This window comes from Engystomops pustulosus, chromosome 1 (assembly GCF_040894005.1).
Source record: "Engystomops pustulosus chromosome 1, aEngPut4.maternal, whole genome shotgun sequence".
Classification (NCBI taxonomy): Eukaryota; Metazoa; Chordata; class Amphibia; order Anura; family Leptodactylidae; genus Engystomops; species Engystomops pustulosus.
The window spans coordinates 24,637,147-24,658,019 of NC_092411.1; the positions used below are offsets into that span (position 1 = coordinate 24,637,147).

Here is a 20,873-nt window from a genome sequence, read left to right on the forward strand (position 1 = left end):
CGCCAAAAAGCAAAACGGCGGGAGATGCCATTTTCTCGAGCGGGCGAAGTATTCGTCCGAGCAACGAGCAGTTTCGAGTACGCTAATGCTCGAACGAGCATCAAGCTCGGACGAGTATGTTCACTCATCTCTAATTATAATCTGTCCAGTGCTTTTACTTGTACTCAGACAAAAATGCCTGGAAGCTGTTTATTTTTTCCTCTATATAATATAGCTTTCCTTTTTTGGTTATCTTAAAGATAATCTCCCATCAAAATCCATCATGATAATCCAGGGACATTACTTATACATCCAGGCAGTGTGACTGGGGTAATCTTCTTGTATTTGTTACCCATGACCTCCTTCCTTTGAAAATCAAATTTAAAAAATCATGCTAATGAGCCTGAAGGGCCCTTGGGGGCAACACCTGAGCCCCTCAGTGGTGCAGATTCACAGGTTGTTACAATAATCAGAACCCACCCCACCTGCTCTCTCCCTCCTCCCTCTGCCTGTGTTATCATCAGTAGCAGCAGCAGGAAGTGCAGGGGGAGGGAACAGCCGATGAAGCTACAGCATTGAGGGGCTCTGGTGACACCACCATAGCCCTTTAGGCTCATAAGAATAATTATTAAAGTAGATTTTGGAAGGAAAGAGGCCATAGATAACAAATATAAGAAGATTACCACAGTCACGGTGCCAAGAACTGCCCCGGGTTTAATGTGCGTCATTTACATGGTAGATTTCCTTTAAAGGTTTTTTTTTGGCTCCTATACTACAACTCTGCCTCTGCAGGTCTGCTCTTTTGTCAAAGCCTGAAGAAAAGAGCTCAGTCCATCGTGTAACTTCCATCCAGATAAACTACAGACGGAGTTCTTGCTGTGTCTACATTGTGGCTGGACACCTAACATCTGATACCCTAGAAATGGAGCCCTGTTATTCCACCACTAACCCTAATGTGTAACTAATGAGTAGCACGGGAGAAAGGTCATTAGTGGAGATAAGCAAATCCATTCATCGATTGGTAGATTTGATACAAATCTGACATTTTACAGAGACCATATTGAATTTAAATTAAATTCAGACTTGTTTCGGACAAGTCTTCCAAAATTGACGTTTGAAGCACATTTAAAATCTGCATGGGTAACGCCAACACCGTATCACATGACTAACCCGGGACTTGGAGGGTGGGACTGCTCTGATTGACTGACAGGCAGTCTCTTTGAGCCAATCAGTGTCATCTTGTGCAAGTATGGAGGTTGGGACAATTCTAAAATATGTACCGTATATCTGAGCAGCGGAATGGCCCTTTTCATTATAGATACATGTGCAAGCAATTTGCACTGAGAACAGCATGCAAAGTCAGACAGAAAACTGGCTCAGGGGTCTTAATAAATGTGGTCAATTGGTGGCTACAATAACTAATAGAAAAAGCCCCTTCACCTCAGATATTAGATTCTTCTTATCTCTGGCTGTGCACAAAAACATAAAGTGTGAAGTTATTGGGTGACAACCAATGTGAATAAATAGATGATATGTGATATGTATGATATGTGCAGAAATGTCAGATTAGAACGTACAATAAGATTGCAATCTGACATATAATTAGAAAAGTGAACTATGAGATTAAGGAATTAAAAAACAGAAGTAACACCACTAGATGCTTAACACAGAAACACGTGGTTTGTAAGAAAGAAGCCCTGGCCCCTTCTTCCTTCTTGTCATAATGGAGACAGCAGTTATTCCATCTCATTAGGTTTAATGGCAGATTTATTTAAGGGATTGTCCAATTTTTCCTCAGAAATAATGCTCGTTTGCCTTCAGTTCTGTTTTATAGAGCAGTTCAGCCATTCCCTAGTGGTTAACCTAAGTCTGCAGTTTATCAAGTTTTCCCAATAAAATAATATAATGTTCACAAATTAAGAAGAATCTCACCTTTAGCAGCTTAATGTCTAAACACTTTCTAGATTTGTTATACTTCAGGTGTAGGAAAGATCCAATAACCTGCATTGTTGTCTCTCTAAAGATTCTGTTAATGAATGGAGCCCAACGACAACCCTGGTGCCGTGGCGGCACCCCGGCCCCCGGCCCATATTTACCTCTCTGCGTTCTTGCTCCCGTCCTGGCTGGCCAGTGTGTGCGACCCTGGATCCCTGGGTCACTTGAAGATTTAAAGGGTTTTCCATAAAGGCTGGATTCTCCCAGCAGCCATTGCCAGATCTTAGTGTTGCATGCCTATGAGAAAGTTTCCTCCTGTATTCCTTGTGCCTGCTCTGATCTCCCGTTGTATCCCCGGACCTGACCCTGACTTTGCTCCTGTTCTGCCAGCCTTGACCTCCTGCTCCTTCTAAGACTCTGCATCTCTGCCGCCTGCCTTGAAGATCTGTCTGCTTCTGTCCACCAGATTGCCGTTCCTGTACCTTGACCTTGGCTGCCATCGCAACCAAGTCGCACCTGTGGAATGACCTGGTGGCATCACGCCGCAGCAAGACCATCCTGCTTTGCTTCGGGCTCTGGTGAAGACTGGGTGGAACTGAGATTCTGGTCCCAGGCGACAGCTTGTGCCATCGTCCGCAGTGGTCCACTGACCCTGTTCACTGACCCCGAGCCCTGACACATACTGTATGGCCTGGTGATGTTATAGTGGCTTCACGGACATAGATGTGGGAAGATGCGGGAAGAAGAGGACACCAGGGGAGTTTGCTGGGGACATTCAGTTACTGGGGGGGCTCTGCTGCAGACATTTTAATTATTGCGGGGCTCTGCTGGGGACATTAGTTATTGGGGGCTCTACTAGGGACATTTTATTCATGGGGGGCTCTGCTGGGGACATTTTAATTTTTGGAGGCCCTGCCGGGGACATCACATCAGTTAGTGGGTGGCTCTGCTAGGAACATATAATACATAGAGGGCTCTGGTGGGGACATTTTATTCATGGGGGGGCTCTGCTGAGAATATTTTATTTATGGGAGCTCTACTGAGGACATTTGACTCTGCTGGGGATATTATCATGAGGGAAGGCTGTTGTGGAGATTTTATTAATGAGGGGAGGCTTCTGGACATTTTATTGAATAGTAGTGGCTGCATTTCCCACCTCAGGCTTATACTCGAGTCAATAGGTTTTTTTCCCCATTTTTTGTGGTAAAATTAAGTGCCTCGACTTATACTCTAGTATATACGGTAGCTAGCAGAAATTAGAGAATGATTAAAAATTTGATTCACCAAAAGTTCACCCAATTTTTCCTCGGATTTGATTTGGGTCAAAAATTACTAGGTCTGAATCCATGTTGCTTTGATTGTCCTAGAAATTGTTAAATAAGCTTTTGCAAAGATTTTCAGTTTTCACTTTCTTTGGTTGTTGTATATTATGTTATATTATATTATATCAGTAGCATGCAGGGGTCCCAGCCTTTCAGGCTCATTAGCATAATTGCAAAAGTTGATTTTAGAAGGAAGGAGGCCATGGATAACAAATATAAGAAGTCATGGTGCCTATGAGTAAGTACAAGTAATCATAATAATAATAATTCTTTATTTATACAGCGCACACAGATCACGCAGCGCTACACAGAGCTTTCCAAATCAGTCCCTGTCCCCAATGCGGCTCACAATCTAATCAACCTATCAGTATGTTTTTGGAGTGTGGGAGGAAATCGGAGGACCTGGAAGAAACCCACGCAAACACGAAGAGAACATACAAACTCTTTGCAGATATTGACCTGGATGGGATTTGAACCCAGGACCCCAGCACATCTTCTGACTCTAAACTCAAAAGTTAGTGAGTGGGAATAGAATTATTCCCTTTGGTGGGCCTAAGGGCACCCATTGTGATACTGACGCCTAAGAGTAGCCTACAGCATGTAAAATCAGTACAGCCAGTTACACACATTTAAGAAAAAATTACTTTATTGATCGCAGAGACATCTTCCTTACAGCCATTCTAAATGTTTTCAGCGTAGATTGAAGCAGTTCTAAAAAAGGAAGACAGAAAGAAAACTAGTAACATAAACTTATGGCATTGCCCGGGTCTTTTTCTTAATCCATCTCATGTGGTCTTTGCTAAGGCGAGTGTAGACATCAGCGCCACTCGGTGTCCCGCACAACGTAGGTCCAAAAGAAATGAGCCCTTTTAGGAAGCCACCACAAATTAATGGCCCTCCCGTATCACCCTGCAATGTAAAAAAAAAAAACAATTCAAGTTAATACAAACATCTCCAAAATGCAGCAAAGAGAAAAGTTTGTGCTTATTTTTAAAACTATCAAAAAATCCTGTATTTATGGAACATAGGTGACAATTTTATGGTAATAAAAGTTGGGTCGGCTCCAGGTTTTAGTAGGCCCCCGGGCAACATAGCCACAGTAGGGCGACAGAGCCTCAGTAGGCCCCTGTGCGACAGAGCCTCAGTAGGCCCCTGGGAGACAGAGCCTCAGTAGGTCCCTGGGTGACAGAGCCTCAGTAGGTCCCTGGGTGACAGAGCCTCAGTAGGCCCCTTGGCGACACAGCCTCATTGGCCCCTGGGCAACAGAGCCTCAGTAGGCCCCTGGGCGACACAGCCTCTGTGGGCCTCTGCAGTGAACTCATGGCATTAAAATTCTGAAACTGTTCTTGTTCCCTAAAATATTCCCTAATTTATCATATCAAACAGCCCCCTCATGCTTATTTTATATAACCCCCCTCACATCCTATGGATTCATTAGATACAGCCCCCCTCACCCTGATGGATTCCTTACTTACAGCCTTAAGTGCCCCCCCCCCCCAGCAGCTCTGGGTCTCGGCACTTGCCCAGGTATGCCCAGTACTAGCGCCAGCCCTGCCATAGGCCATTAAAGGGGTTGCTACTGAAGGCATGTCCACAGAGTAGGCCATCATTGGTTGATCGGTGTGGGCAGCCCCCACACCCATCATCACTACATAAACCGAGAGCCGGACGCAGTTGACCGGAAGTCCATATAGTTGCCTATTTTCCCTTTCATTACATTTGACAACTTATGACATAGCTCAAATGTTCTTTGATCTGGATGTTTATGTGAAACAAGTGTCTTAGTAGATTAAAATGATTTATATAAGATAATAAGAATTTATCTAAAATGTATATAAATGGTTAATACTAAATATATATCACATGAACATAGCACGTACATTGCAGAAGCCCCGTACAGCGTCCTTCTCCCTGGTGCAGATCATGTCCTTCGTAATCTTCACAGTTTTATTCCATAGGGAATTGCAGACCTTCCTATCTATGACGGTCACCTTGGCCTCCATCAACTTGTCAGAAGGGTTGAGCTTTTTGTTGTCCGTCCTCCCCCATCCTGCGACGGTACAGATACTGCCAGGCTTAACGTCATCACATTTTTCTGGAGTACGAATAATGTTGACTGCGTTGTTTATATTGGCTTTACCTGACAACTAAATTCATGCACAAATGGTTATGTTGGAGTATTGTGAGAATATCTAATCATCCATGGACTACAATAGCCAATGACAGTTACCTGTAAGAGCTGGAGATTATTAATGTGCTTTACTTTATTACATTTCTCATGTGAGATGGTTTTCACCACCTTGAGTTGCTGCCTTCCCTTCTCTTTAGTATTCTTGATAGAGCGAACCCCAAGGTCAACAGTGGTCGTCTTATCTCTGCATAAATGGGATTAAATGTTATTAAGAACAACAATAAAAAAAAAACTACATAATTATGGAATTTATATTTACAGCATGTATCTATCACATGGCTCGGCTCCAGGTTTCAGTAAGCCCCTGGGCAACAGAGCCTTAGTGGGCCCCTATGGATTGAATTTGTGTAGCGGAATAAAAAAAATTCTGAAACAAATAGTCTCCTGTTCCCTACGATATTCCCTAGTTTATCATACCAAACGGCTTCCTCATGGTTATTTTATATAAACCCCCCTCACATCCTATGGATTCATTAGATACAGCCCCCCTCACCCCTCATTGATTCTTTATTTACTGCCTGTTGTGGGCCCCCCAGCAGCTCTGGGCCCTGACACCTGCCCAGGTATGCCCAGTGCTGGCCCTGGCCCATATAATGAATGTATGTCCGCTAACGGAATCTCCACTTGTTTATAATCACCAAATGTCACCAATACTCACCCTGTGACTCAGGGAACATCATAGACTTGGTTTAGATTCAAACATTTTACTCCACACTTTGATAAATACATTTATTAGCCACCATCTACAGGAGCCATTATCTGCTGCAGCTGTGGCAGTAAGCATCCAATCACAGCTCAACTTCTATTTTGCCACAGGTCATTAATATGAGCTCTGAACTTTAATTGGTTACTGTAGGCAATGAGTACAAGAGCTTATGTGTGAGGTAAGATGTAGCGATGGGCATGCCGGCTCTTCTTAGTGAGATGGCTCATTAGGCTCCACTCACTAAGAAAAGCCGGCTCTCCTGGCTCCTGAACTATTAAATATATAATGGGGAGCCACAGGCGAGTCAGGTGCCCCGCACCACTCCACTTTTAACCCGATATTATCAGGTTAAAGGGGGCGTGGTGAGCCATTTAGGGGCGGGGTTTAGTGAGCCAGCTCAGGTAGTTCCCGTGAATGAGGCGGTTCTTTGTGCCGGCTCATTCACAAACTACCCATCACTAGTAAGATGGATAGAGATAGAGACAGACAGGTGTGAATTCATGCCTCCCGAGTGATAGATACCTCCCTCTCCAACATGGAGACATTACGCAGAAGACATGAATAATTAACAACCCAAAGCACCAGGACATTGCATACCCACGCACCAGGCTGCTTTTTCTGACCCTTTTTTTCAGCAATCCCGGCTTGTCAAGCTAGAAGAAGACCAGCACCAGGAGCGGGGAGAAGAGGGGTGATAGGTGAGTATGTTTAGTTTCATTTTACTTTCTATTAGTGGTGGATTTCCTTTAAATTGTGAATGAGCCACAGGAAAGGGGCATTAAACAATGTAAGGGTCATGATGTTGGATATAAAAAAAAATATAAAAATAAATATATATCTATAAAAAAATATGTAAAGTTTTCTAATATTAATTGTATGCCTCATGTAGCATAAGTGAAGAACTCATGTAATATGCAATTGTCAGGCTGTGAGGTTGTGGATCTTCTGAACCACTGCGGACGATGACTCAAGCCACTACCTGGGACCGGAGTCTAAGTGGTACCCGGTTTTCACCAGAGCCCGGCGCAAAGCGGGTTAGACAAGCTGCGGTGTGGTACCACCAGGTCATTCCACAGGCGTGACTTGTCAGCAGTGGCAGCCAAGGTCGAGGTACAGAAACGGCAGGCAATTTCGTAGTCGAGGACAGGCAGGAGGTCAGGACAGGCAGCACAGGATCGGAGTCAGAGACGTGGCAACAGGTCAGGGCAGGCGGCAAAGGAGCGATGTCAGAAACGGAACCAGGGTCACAATGGGAATTCACAAGAAGAGCACAAGGCATCAGAAAAGCTTTCTCTAGGGCGCTAGGCACAAAGATCCGGTAGGGGCTTGCAGGAAGAGGCAGGCTTAAATAGATTCTGCAAAATGGCCAGCGCCAATTAATGGCGCGCTGGCCCTTTAAATTTTGAGAAGTGACCACGCGCGCACCCTAGCATTCGGGGCCAGGCACGCACGATGGAAGGGAGCGAGCCGGGAGCCGGGGACGGAGAAGCACGGGTGAGCCCGCGACCCGCGATATGGGTCGCGGGACCACCCGTGACAGCAATGTTATGAAGCTGTATGTACTTATATGTCAGTAGCGAGGTAACAAGGTGTTAATATTTTGTTGGGCCTGATGGGTTTTTGAACTGTGTGGGTGAGAACTTGTTTTCTTCACACCTATAATAGGAACATTCACACTTAACAGTTGAGATATTAGATTATCTTCACACTTTTGCAAGCATGCCCCCTCTTCTGCTGCACACATTAGAGTCATTATACAGAACTTTTTGACAGTGGAAAATTTTTGAATATTAGTAAAATCCTCAAAGGGGAATTCTCTTTCTAATCCTTGGGATTCGTCTAATACTTGGGATTGGTCATTAATATAAGGTGGAGACGTTCTGGCCGCTCCATATGCCCTGCCGGCCTGACCCACAGTACAATTTTTTTTCATGTAAAAGGTCTTTTTGGACACTTAACACATCGGGCAACCCAATAGAATGTAATGTGGCATCTATCATGCACTGATAAGATCAAATGAACGTATCTTAAGGCCACATTTTCGGTTGTTTTCCAAGTTTTTTTCGGTTTGTTACAGATGAGCAGAATATTTACACTATTTATCCTGCAATACAGTAGTTAAAGGGGTTGACTAGTCATAGCAAGTTAGGCCCTATCCAAAATATCACAAGAACCTTGTACCCCATATGCCGGCTGCTCCATTCATCTCTATGGAGCTGACGGACATAGGTGATAAGAGCACCGCTGGGCCATCTCAAGTGCAACAGGGTACAATGGACCCCCGTTCTCATGATCCATGGCGATCCCATTCTGAGACCCCCACAGATCAGCAAGTTAGGCCCTATCCTGTAAATAGGGACTAACTTGATGTGACTGGACAACCCCTTTAAAGTACCCTAGGAGGCCTTAAAAAATATTAAAAAAAATTAATACCCCCTTTTTTCCTAGAACATATATAGTGAAAAAAAAGAAAAGCATAAAAATGTATCCCTGCGCTCCAATATGCCCCATCTATCAAAATACAAAAAAAGTTTTACTAAAAAGTTTTGTTTTAAGACATAAATTTGATATTCCCGTGATTGTGCTGACCCAAAGAACAACACAGATGTTCTGTTAAAACTGTGAATTGAAAACAGTAAAAGCATATGACAAATGGGGCAATTACATTTCTTTTAGATATTTCACCACATTTCAAATGATCTTTTAGTACAAAGGTTAAAGCACAATTTAGAGAAAACAAGTTCTCATACTTCACTGTAAAGGTGTGAAGTAAAAAAAATTAAACCCAAAATGGAAAAAGGTACGTGACCTCTAAAGCCCCTTACATGTGTGAACTTGTATTACACTCGTATTGTGTGGAACATCTGACCCGAACGCTGAGAACTGAAACTGAACTGACACACTGGGGCACATTTACTTATCCGGTCGTGCGGAGTTCACGAAAGTGCATTGTCCGATTATAATGTACTGTGCCGCGATTCACTAAGATCGTGTGTCCGATATCCTGCATGAGTCGCATGTGTCACCACCATAGGATCGCGTGCGACACAATCCCCAGTTAAATACCCGTCCCAGCGGCGCAAATTCTGAAAAACCAACAAAAGTGCGGCAGCAGACCCTTAGTAAATAAGCCCCACTGAGTTTATTTCTGTCTGCTTGGCGTTCGGCCTGGTAGTCTATATATATTTCTATCTATATCATTATTATCATTAGGCGGCTCTTTGGGACAGTTCTTTGTCTGTTTTTGGAGCTCAGCTGCCCGTCAGATTTATTAGGGGGTTTGTTTTTCAAAGAATCGCAAAAAAGGCATAAAAAGTTGCAGCACATACACCAGCAGGGTGCTGGAGTTAAAAAAGTGCATGGCTTTGCACAGTGTTGCACTAGCAGTCGTTCTACATTTACTGCACTATAGATAAGGTGTAGTTCTCAAAAGTCTCAAAAAACCTTTATGCAACATTTTTTGTGACTTTAATTTAAAAAAAGCCCAGCAAAACCAATGATAAATCTCCCCCTCTGTCTTTCTCTCTAGACCAGGGTTAGAGAACCTATGGCTCGGGAGCCAAATGCGGCTCTTTTGATGGCTGCATTTGGCTCACAGACAAATCTAATAAATAGTGATTGGCGCGGTTTGCGTCTAAGACACACACAGCTATGATGACTAGACGTGTGATCCAGGTGCCACTGCTGCCAGCATCATTGCTGAGATGATGGGGCCTGGGTCATAGAGAGGAGTCGAGACAGGATGCCAGCATTCATTTATCTCTAAGACCCTTTGCCTAAGCAATGATGGCGTCACCTGGGTCATAGAGAACAGCAAGGGAGTGACAAGGAGCCAGCTGCAGGGAGCATAGGTAGGTTAGTATTTAAATTTTTTGTGCTGTGGCTACCTATCTACTGGGGGGCATGTGCTGTGGCTACCTATCTACTGGGGGGCATGTGCTGGGGCTACTTATCTACTGGGGGGCATGTGCTGGGGCTACTTATCTACTGGGGGGCATGTGCTGTGGCTACCTATCTACTGGGGGACATGTGCTGTGGCTACCTATCTACTGGGGGACATGTGCTGTGGCTACCTATCTACTGGGGGACATGTGCTGTGGCTACCTATCTACTGGGGGACATGTGCTGTGGCTACCTATCTACTGGGGGGCATGTGCTGTGGCTACCTATCTACTGGGGGGCAATTGTATGGCTCCCACGGAATTACACTTTGAAATATGTGGCATTCATTGCTCTATTGGCCAAAAAAGGTTCCCGATCCCTGCTCTAGACATAGAGATATATCATCAGAGTCTGAGGTAAAACTATAGGTCAGTTTTACCTAAAAACCCTCTGAGAAAACTCTGTGTCTCTCTCTAGAGTCTGGGGGTTATTTATCATTGGTTTTCCAGGGCTTTTTTTGGCGTAAAAGTCTCAAATTAGTCCCATTAAGGTGTTTTGAGACTTTTCACTGCTAAAAAGTTTTCAGGACTTTATTCACCTCTTCATTCATCTGGCCTAAACGTAGAACTATTGCTAGTGCAACACTGTGCAAAGCCAGAGTCATGACTTGAGACTTTTGCAAAAAGTCTCCTAAAAAGTCTCAAACTTACTCCAGCCCCCTGCTGGTCTATGTGCTGAGACTTTTTATGCATTTTGAAACTTTTTTGGGTCTTTTCGGGAAAAAAAATCCAGAAAATAGACCATAAGAACATTTATTAAAGGGCCAAAGCCACTTTAATGAATCTGATGGGCAGCGGTGCTCCAAAAATAGACATAGAACTGTCCCAAGGAGCTGGACTAATGATAAATATCCCCCTCTCTCTCTATCCATCTTACCGCACACATAAGATGTCTTATACTCACTGGCTAAAGTAACCAATCAAAGCTCAGAGCTCATATTAATGACCTGTGGCAAAATAAAAGCTGAGCTGTGATTGGTTGCTACTTGTCACAGCAGCAGACAATGGCTTAAAAGCTAGTCTATGATGTTACCTGAGTCACAGAGAGCGGCTTTGCAAAATTTGGTGATTGCAAACGCGACAGTACAGATTCCTTAAGTGTACATACATACACACACGCACACATACATACACTCAGCTTTATATATTAGATGTATATGGGACATGTTCTCTGGCAGGCAGCACCAGCAATGCAGGCATCAAACACAGGAAAGTGACTTACGTGATACACTCTGCAGATGTTAATACCCAGTCAGACATAATTAACGCTCCTCCACAAAAAGTTTTTCCGGTTCTCACTAAAGCCATATACGGAGTTGAAGGAGCTTCTTTCCCTCCTATAATATCTGCGGCTTCACCTACAAGTCACAATAAAGAGAAATTAATAAAGAATTTAACAAATTACAAACCCCCACAAAAATTTGGTTTAGTCCGTCCTTCCCATAGACCTTCCCATAGTCTTAGTGGACCACAAGTCCCAAAAACAGGACACTTATCTATCTTCTGTTCATGAGAATACCCCTTTAAATTAAGACTGTGAAAAAGTAGTCTCTAAATCATATGATCTAGGCAAATAGTACCCTATTAACACTTACAGGAGATTATTATAGTTGCCTAGCTGAGGGATCTAGAATTCTTATATATTTGTAGTGCTAACAATATTAGTTGATGTTTTTGGAAGTTAAGAGATGGAGACAACTGAGGGAAGAGGTCAAAGCCTTATATAATATACTTACACTTTCCGTCCTGCATGATCATGGCTAGTAATAACACATTCCAGTAAGTCCGCATGGTTCTGGAGCCTTGAGATCCGGCAGAGAGATGTGGCGAGACCAATGCAATTTAGTATAACAATACAATAGTTTGCTGTGGTTATAGTGAAACAAGAGTAATAAGTCACCTTAATTTTTTTTCTTCTCATTTATCTCTTTAACACAAAGGACGGTGGCACCTGACACCAAACGTGCTACACAGGAAACTAGATTGAGGTTACCAGCACACCCACTAATGTGATGCTTTACACCAGTTTACAGGGTTGCATTTGCATGAAGTGATCTAATGTAGTCAATAACAGTAGCTGCCAGCACTGACATTCAAATGAGCAATGCGAGGAGCAAGTTCATTTTTGGAACATTGCGGCGCATTTACTTACCCGGCCACTGGAGTTCACCAAAAGGGCATCGTCCAACGATAATGCACTGTGCCGCGATTCACTAAGATCGTGCGCCCGATATCCTGCATGTGTCGCTTCCCCGCTCAGGTCCGACGGAGTTCACCATCTTTTTAGTGGTGCGTGTAAGTCCTGGGGCTTGCAACAAAATTTGAAAGTTAAATCCCGCGCTCAGTCCGAACCAGTCGGATCATCCAACGGTACGCCCTCTGAGAAAGTGAGAGGTGTTATTTGGGAAAACCGCTATCTGTCATACAGGCAGATGCAGGGTGTGTGGTAAAAGCCCTGGATTTGTCTGCAGTAACCCCAGGGGTTAATGGCAGGGTTTATTTTTGGTATTTTGTATATGCCTAAGCCAAGGCTGAGTTTGTGTTTTGTCAAAGAAGTGTGAATAAACACTTGATTTTTGGACTTTAACCCTGCGTGTGTCCCTGCTTCCTGCACTGCTACAAAGTATCTACCAGAGCAATTCCCCACACATGGTGGATTGGAGCGGGCAAAGTGCAGTGAAGTACACACTAGTTGCATGTCCTGGATGTCGACAGCGCTGAAGCTGTCCAGTCCAATGTGCAGCAGCAGGAAAGGCATGAGAGGGCAATTGCTGCGCAGCAACAAGCCAACTTGCAGCAGCAGGAAACAAACAGATTGTTGCTCCAGCAGGTGACAGCCCTGGCAACTGCTCAACAAAGGACTGTCCCAGCGATGACTGTGAAGGACGCCAGGAAAGAGGTCCGTAAAGCCATGACAAAGATGACAGCAGAGGACGATGTGGAGGCCCATCTGACGGGGTTTGAGAGGGTGGCCACCCGTGAGAGGTTGCCACAGCAATACTGGGGAGAGGTGTTGGCCCCATTCCTCATCGCTGATCCCCAGCAAGCATACTATGATCTGAGCGAGGAGGATGCCTGGGACTACCCCAAGGTAAAGCCAGAGATCTTGGCCCGACTTGGCTACCACCGAGGGGACAGATGCACCAACTGATTCACCTGGTCCGTAAGTGGCTCCAGTCGGAGACATCAACCCCAGCCCAGATTGTGGAGAAAGTAGTTTTGGACCATTACCTGAGGGCCTTGCCGGGTGAGATCCAGCAATGGGTGGGACACGGGGACCCGTCTGATGCCGAGGCACTGGTGGGGTTGGTGGAGAGATTTTGTGCTACCCAGTCCCTAAAAAAGGGAGCCCCTTATACCAGAGTGCGCCCTAAGGCACGGAAGGTCTTGTCACCCATGAGTCCTCGACCAAGACAAATTCCCATGTCCGGGAGGTACCCAAGGGGAGGTGGAGGGGGGAGGCTCCCACCCATTGGACCTGCCATGAGCCAGGTCATATTGCAGGCCATTGCCCCAATTCCTCAGAGCCCATGGACTGCAGTTCTGCCAGATGGGTTTCTCTCTATGCTGCCCCAGTCTACACAGCTACTAGCCCCGACTCTGCTGATGAGCGCCACCTGTGCGGGGTGACTGTGGCAGGGCATCCAGCGTTGGCCCTGTTGGACCTTGATTAATGGGTCACTCATAGACCCCAAGACTTTCACAGGGTGCACAATTGGTGTCCTGTGCATCCATGGGGACGTAAAGGACTATTGCACTACAGTTATTAACTTCCAGACCACCTGTGGAGAGACGCTACATGAGGCCGGGGTTGTCATGAATTTGCCCCACGACCTTATCTTGGGACGGGACTTCCCCATGTTCTGGACTTTATGGCGGGGAAACCATGGGTTGGGGGTTCGTTCTCCTGTGTCATCTGGTCAGAGCTCAGAACCCAAGCCTAACGACCCAGACTTGTGGGTTCCAGCCGTAGGGGTGGCCGCCATAGAAGAAGAGGGTAGTTTAACATTTCTCCTAGGTGTTATGGCAGGCAAAACTGAGGAGGTAGTGACAGGGCCACAGTTGTCGGATTTGGAGGTATCCCGTGACAACTTCGGTACTGCACAACTCCAGGACCCCACTCTGGTCCGCGCTAGAGAAAATGTAGTAGAAATTAATGGAGTACCTCAGCACCCAGGTGCAGATAAGTTGTTTTCTCGAGTGGTGGTTAATTAGGAATTACTGTACCGAATTGATAAGGTGCAGGGTGAAACCCGGGAGCAATTAATGGTACCTCAGCCATATCGCCAATCGGTACTGGAACGCATCTTGCAGCATTTCTATTGGCCAGGAGTGTATGATAAGGTAAAAAAATATTGTGAAACTTGCCCTGATTGTCAATTGCATGCTCCCATGGTACACTTTCGAAGTCCGTTGGTACCTCTGCCCATTATTGAGGTACCCTTTGCAAGGGTCGCTATGGATTTGGCGGGTCCTCTGGTTAAATCTTCTCGGGGGCATAAGCATATCCTGGTAGTCATGGACTATGCTACCCGATATCCTGAGGCCATCCCACTACGGCACACATCTGCAAAATTAATTGCTAAAGAATTGTTTAACATGTTTTGCCGGGTAGGACTTCCCAAGGAGATCCTCACAGATCAGGGAACCCCTTTCATGTCAAAAGTCACCAAGGAGCTATGTCGGCTCTTTAACATTAAACAGTTACGCACCTCTGTGTACCATCCTCAGACGGATGGGTTGGTAGAACGGTCTAACAAAACTCTAAAGAGTATGCTAAAGAAGGTGGTAAACAAGGATGGGAAGGACTGGGATGTACTGTTGCCATATTTAATGTTTGCCATCCGAGAAGTCCCACAAGCCTCTACTGGGATTTCGCCCTTTGAGTTAGTGTATGGCAGACATCCCAGGAGCCTTCTGGACATAGCCAAAGAGACATGGGAACAAGAGCCCACCCCCCACAAAAGTGTAATAGACCATATTGCAGATATGCAGGACAGGGTGGCGGCCAACATGCCCATAGTCAAGGAACATATGGAGGAGGCACAAAGAACTCAAAGCCGGGTTTATAACAGGTCAGCAAAAGTAAGGACCTTTAATCCCGGTGATTGGGTACTTGTGCTAGTCCCCACTGTAAAGAGTAAATTTCTCGCCAAATGGCAAGGACCGTATGAGGTGCTAGAGAAAATAGGAGAGGTGAACTACAGGATACGTCAGCCCGGCAAGAAAACCTGAGCAGACTTATCATGCAAATCTGTTAAAAGCCTGGAAAGACAGAGAGAGTCTGCTTACAGAGATGGTTCTGGCTAGTCCACCTCCTACGATACCCTCACAGGCTGCAGATAAGCCTGTAGCAGATGCAGAGGTGCAGATAGCAGATACCCTTACCAAAGGACAACAGTGAGAGGCCCGAGAATTTGTAGCAAGAAATACAGATGTGTTCTCAGAGTTACCTGGTTACATGTCTGTAATTAAACATGATATTGTCACTGAGCCAGGGGAAAAGGTAAGATCAAGGCCGTACCGAGTCCCTGAGGTTCATAGACAAGCCATTTCAGAGGAGGTTCAGAAGATGCTGAAACTAGGGGTTATTGAGGAGTCCAAAAGTGAGTGGGCCAGTCCAATTGTTCTAATTCCCAAACCTGATGGGACATTGCGATTTTGCAAAGATTTTAGAAAATTGAATGAGGTGTCTAAGTTTGATGCCTATCCCATGCCACGGGTTGACGAGCTTATTGAGAGACTAGGGGGAGCTCGGTACTTTACCACACTGGATCTAACCAAAGGGTATTGGCAGGTACCCCTGACAGATAGGGCTAAAGAAAAAACAGCCTTTATCACCCCTGAGGGCCTTTTTTACTATGTTGTGTTACCGTTTGGGCTTCATGGGGCCCCCGCCACCTTCCAACAGTTAATGGACATAGTGTTAAAGCCACATAGGAGATACGCCTCAGCCTATCTGGATGATATCATCATCTTCAGCCATGACTGGGAGAGTCACTTGGCCAAGGTACAGGCCGGAGTAAACTCTCTAAGGGCAGACGGTTTGACTGCAAACCCCAAGAAATGCTGGGAATGGAGGAGACACACTATTTGGGGTATGTGATCGGTCGAGGCATAATTAAACCTCAGGTCAACAAGATCGACGATATCCAGGGGTGGCCTCAACCAGTGAGCACCAAACAAGTCAGGGCGTTCCTGGGCATTGTTGGGTACTACAGACGGTTTATACCAATCTTTGCCACAGTATCCGCTACCCTGACAGACCTGCTGAAGGGTAAAGGATCTGTCATGGTGCGGTGGAATGAACAAGCAGAAGGTGCTTTTCGGGCATTGAAGTCTGCGTTGTGTGGATCTCCCGTCCTCATTATGCCAAACCTCAAAGGAGAGTTTATTGTGCAGACGGATGCGTCAGATGTAGGGCTGGGAGCTGTCCTCTCTCAGGAGGGGAATGGAGAAGAACACCCCATTACCTACCTGAGCAGGAAGCTCACGCCAGCAGAGAAAAATTACAGTATAGTAGAAAAGGAATGTCTGGCAATAAAATGGGCATTACAGTCCCTAAGGTACTACTTGCTGGGACGACAGTTCCGTCTAATAACTGACCACTCTCCTCTCACATGGATGAGTAGAACTAAGGAGAAGAATGCCAGGGTCACAAGGTGGTTCTTGTCCCTCCAAAATTTCAGCTTAACGGTGGAGCACAGAGCCAGGAAACTACAGGGCAATGCGGATTCCTTGTCCCGAACGCATCGCTTAATGTCAGGAGTTCTGTGGGTCTGAACTGAGGGGGAGGGTATATGAGAAAGTGAGAGGTGTCATTTGGGAAAACCGCTATCTGTCATACAGGCAGATGAAGGGTGCATGGTAAAAGCCCTGGATTTGTCTGCAGTAACCCCAGGGGTTAATGCAGACATGTGGTAAGCAGGAATAGTCTGTTTTGTCTGTGTTGGCCTAGCTTGCATAGACACCTTGGTAATGTCCGTACTGGGCCTGCTTATTATGGAGTAGGGGTAGGCTGGTAGTGGAACTCCTACTCCACCCGGGCTTCGGTCCGGGGTTTCTGTATAGCCCACAGGTGCGGGTCACAGACCTCGTTAGAGCCTGATTTAATCTGCAGGCCAGAAGCAGGAGGTGAGGCCCTACCTGGAGAGCTGAAGGCTGGACCGTGTTCACACAGCGAAGGTAACTGAGTGCCTCCTAATATTCTGCTGGCCAAGAGTGTATGCCAGGCAGCCTGGTACATGTATAGTTAGGTGCTGTTATTGTATTAGGCAGTGCCCAGCCGGGCACGGTTTATTTTTGGTATTTTGTATATACCTAAGCCAAGGCTGAATTTGTGTTTTGTCAAGCAAGTGTGAATAAACACTTGATTTTTGGACTTTAACCCTGCGTGTGTCCCTGCTTCCTGCACTGCTACAAAGCATCTACCAGAGCAATTCCCCACAGCCCCTTAAATTGTGTTGCATTGAAACCAGCGGAGCTGCGGCAAAAAAACTGTGTGCCAAAAAAAATTGTGTATGCCAAAATCCCAGCACAGACACCCAATACCCGTCCAAACCGTTCAATCCCTGAAAAAGGTGCGCAGTCCGACGAAAGTGAGCAGTGCAACCCTTAGTAAATGAGCCCCATTATCTTGTATATAATATGTATACATTACACCTTTGACTTGTATTAACTATGTAACATTGGTAAATTCTGGAGTCTGACGATTTCCGTTTTGCGCCGCATTTAGAAAGGGTTTTTGGCACACACGATTGCATTTTGGCACATCGGCGCTGACTTTCACACAATGCAAATCGGGGTGCGTGGCCATCGGACAACCCGGCGGATTCGGACTGTGCGTGGGATTTAAAATTTAAATTGTCGCAAAACACACATTTACATGCACCGGGAATAAGAAGATGAACTGCGGCGGACCTCGGCGGGGAAGCGACAGATGCAGGAACTCGGGTGCACGATCTTGGTGAATCGCGGCAGACCCGAATCCTCGTCGAACAACGCACGGCGGGGATCTCGACGGGACAGGTAAGTAAATGTGCCCCAATGTGTATATACTGGGGCACATTTACTTACCCGGCCCATTCGCGATCCAGCGGCGCGTTCTCTGCACAGGATTCGGGTCCGGCTGGGATTTAAGATGGTAGTTCCTCCGCCGTCCACCAGGTGGCGCTGCAGCGCCGAAAATAATCTTAACGCCCCGGAATGCACCATCCCATAGAAGGTGAAGGTGAGCGCTCCCCAAGCGACACATTTTCGGTTTTTAAATGCGGCGGTTTTTCCGAATACGTCGGGTTTTCGTTCGGCCACGCCCCCCCGATTTCTGTTGCGCGCATGCCGGCCCCGATGCGCCACAATCCGATCGCGTGCGCCAAAAACCCGGGGCAATTCATGTACAAGCGGCGCAAATCGGAAATATTCGGGTAACACGTCGGGAAAACGCGAATCGGGCCCTTAGTAAATGACCCCCACTGTGTGTGTAAAAGATGTGTATATAATGTTTGAGTGTGTGTGTGTGTATATAGATGTATCTATGAGTAAATAAATGGGTGTATAAATGTGATTGTGTGCAAGATGTGTATAAATGTGCTGATATATTATTGTACAGGTGTGTGTGTGTATATAAATGTGTATGTACAAATATGTATATCATTTTTGGAGTGGAAGAGGGGCCCCCATGCAGGAGCCTGCTCCTGCCAATTACAACCTCTGCTTAGGAGTTTTGCTAAATCCATATTTTTATTAAAGTAACAGCTTAAAAAGTTAAAAAAATTTAGCGGTCTCAACTTAAAATATGGAAATATAACGATTGTTCTTCTGTGAAAATAACATCAGTTTCTAGTAAAGTGTAATATTATCAGTGGGTTTTCTCTGCAATGTAATGTCTCTGAAGGAGTCAGCACCGGGAGGTTTTAGGTCTTGCTGTAGTTTGCAGGTGGTCATACAAAAAACCATGAGTCACTATGATGCAGCCCAGAGCTTCCTGGTGTGTGGTTATCACAGGTCATTGGTGGGATCTGGACTTATAGTTTCATTTTTATTAGAATGAGCTATACAGGCGGACCTTTGGATTTTGGTAATTTCCTGTACTTTAGCCTTAGGCTACAATAATCAGCTGTAACAGTTATCACAGGTGTCTGCAATTAAGTTTTATTGTTAATCCTGGTTCTTATGACAATCCAACATTTTTTAAATCCAATTGTCACAGAGACCAAAAAAATTTGGGCTAGGGTTACAATGATACAGTTCCAACTTACATACAAATTCAACTTAAGAACAAACCTACGGAACCTATCTCATACGAAACCCTGTACAGGGAAAAAATTATCATCCTAGGATTCCATCTGTTTATATTTTAGGTTAGTATCTGGTCCTGAAACACAGATTACTGTTGGGTAGTTACATTCTTTTTAAATTGAATTAATATTAATAAATTAATTTTAAAAATCTAGATATCGATCACAAGAGATTATTCCAGAGAATCTACAGTAAAAAAGGATGTAAATTGCACTGCATTACATGATCCTTTTGTTTTGTGTCCTTAACTCGAATGCAGGCCAGTTGGTCACCATGGATTCAGACTACAAACTAACCTTGTGTAGTCTGACCCTGTTGTCCTTTATCTATTTCTCATTTTTAGTCGATAAGCAAGAACTAAGAGATCGATGAAAATTAATATGGATCAGGTCAGACTTGTATATTTACATCTATATTTACGTTGCATTGTGGGAAATACTAATATAAGTTAATTATTAATTTACAAGTCTGATAAAATAGGTTATCCATTGAATTAAAAACATGATTTTTAATGCATATGAAATGAAAATACATTAAGCTTCTTAAAGGAAATCTACCATCAATATTAAGCATTGTAAACCAGGAACGCTTTCTCATAGATCCAGGCAATGGTAATTTATGGCCTCCTTCCTTCTACAATCAACTTATAGAATTAAGCTAATGAGCCTGAGGGGCTCTGGGGTGTTTAGATTGCCCCTCAGTGATGTCTTTTCACTGGTTGTTACAATGATCAGAGCAGGTCTTCCCTCACCCTGCACTTCCTGCTGCTTCCAGAGGGAGGAGGGAGGGAGCAGGTGGTTGGGTGAGTCATGTTCTGCTCATTGTAACAACAAGTCAAAAGTGTGTTCCTTCTGCCATATCTGTGAAAAAATTATAGGTTTAGGTATAAGTAAAGGTTTCTTGGCTGCAGGAAGGAGAATATTATCTCTAGGTCAATAGACATGCAGAATGGTTACTCAAGTGGTTTAATAGAAGCAGTACCAGAATCAATACACAGAAACGGCACCAGAACCAAGCTTACTAGATAAGCAAAGTATTTAAAAGACAACCTTTAATAAATCATGTAAAACCTTATCGCAGCTAACCACTGCCGAAATACAAATAGACAGACCTGGTTATTTAACCCCTTTTCACCAACAGCTTAAAGGAAACCTACCATCTACCATAAGATAGATCTGATGGTAGGTTGTTACTATCCTTTATATCCCCATGCAATTCCTGTCTAATCTAAGTAAGGAAAAACATATCTTGTACTTATGTAAATTATCCTCCGCAGCTACTGGGGCATGAAGTATCTTCTCCACGATCGGCTACTCCACGCCCCAGTTGCCTCAGCCGATGCCGACTACTAGCACATCTTGGGGGTTCTGGATTGCGTGAGTTCTGCACATGAGCAGTAGTTCCGGCTTTGGAGATGAAGGGAGCACCACGATGTGTCATGATAATTGGTTAAAAAATTCTGTATGCTTTAACTTATATTATGGCGGCACGGTGGCTGAGTG

The 20,873-nt window shown here is 44.9% G+C and overlaps 1 protein-coding gene across 1 annotated transcript; it reads right to left on the reverse strand.

Moving 5' to 3' along the window:
* Positions 1-3,527: 3,527 nt before the first annotated feature.
* LOC140067485 (granzyme A-like) lies at positions 3,528-12,011 on the reverse strand. The gene is made up of 5 exons (XM_072113926.1): positions 11,811-12,011; positions 11,297-11,432; positions 5,467-5,611; positions 5,117-5,383; positions 3,528-4,145 (listed from the first exon to the last, which is right to left on the reverse strand). The coding sequence occupies exons 1-5, from the start codon at positions 11,863-11,865 to the stop codon at positions 3,987-3,989; spliced, it is 762 nt and encodes a 253-aa protein (XP_071970027.1). The 5' UTR covers positions 11,866-12,011; the 3' UTR covers positions 3,528-3,986.
* Between the last annotated feature and the right edge of the window lie 8,862 nt (positions 12,012-20,873).

Coding starts and splice junctions, on each gene's coding strand:
- LOC140067485 (XM_072113926.1), bottom strand. CDS start 11,865: ATGCGGACTTACTGGAATGTGTTATTACTAGCCATGATCATGCAGGAC. Junction 11,433..11,810: donor GATCATGCAGGACGGAAAGT/GTAAGTATATTA, acceptor TGTGACTTGTAG/GTGAAGCCGCAGATATTATA. Junction 5,384..5,466: donor ATAATCTCCAGCTCTTACAG/GTAACTGTCATT, acceptor GCATGAATTTAG/TTGTCAGGTAAAGCCAATAT.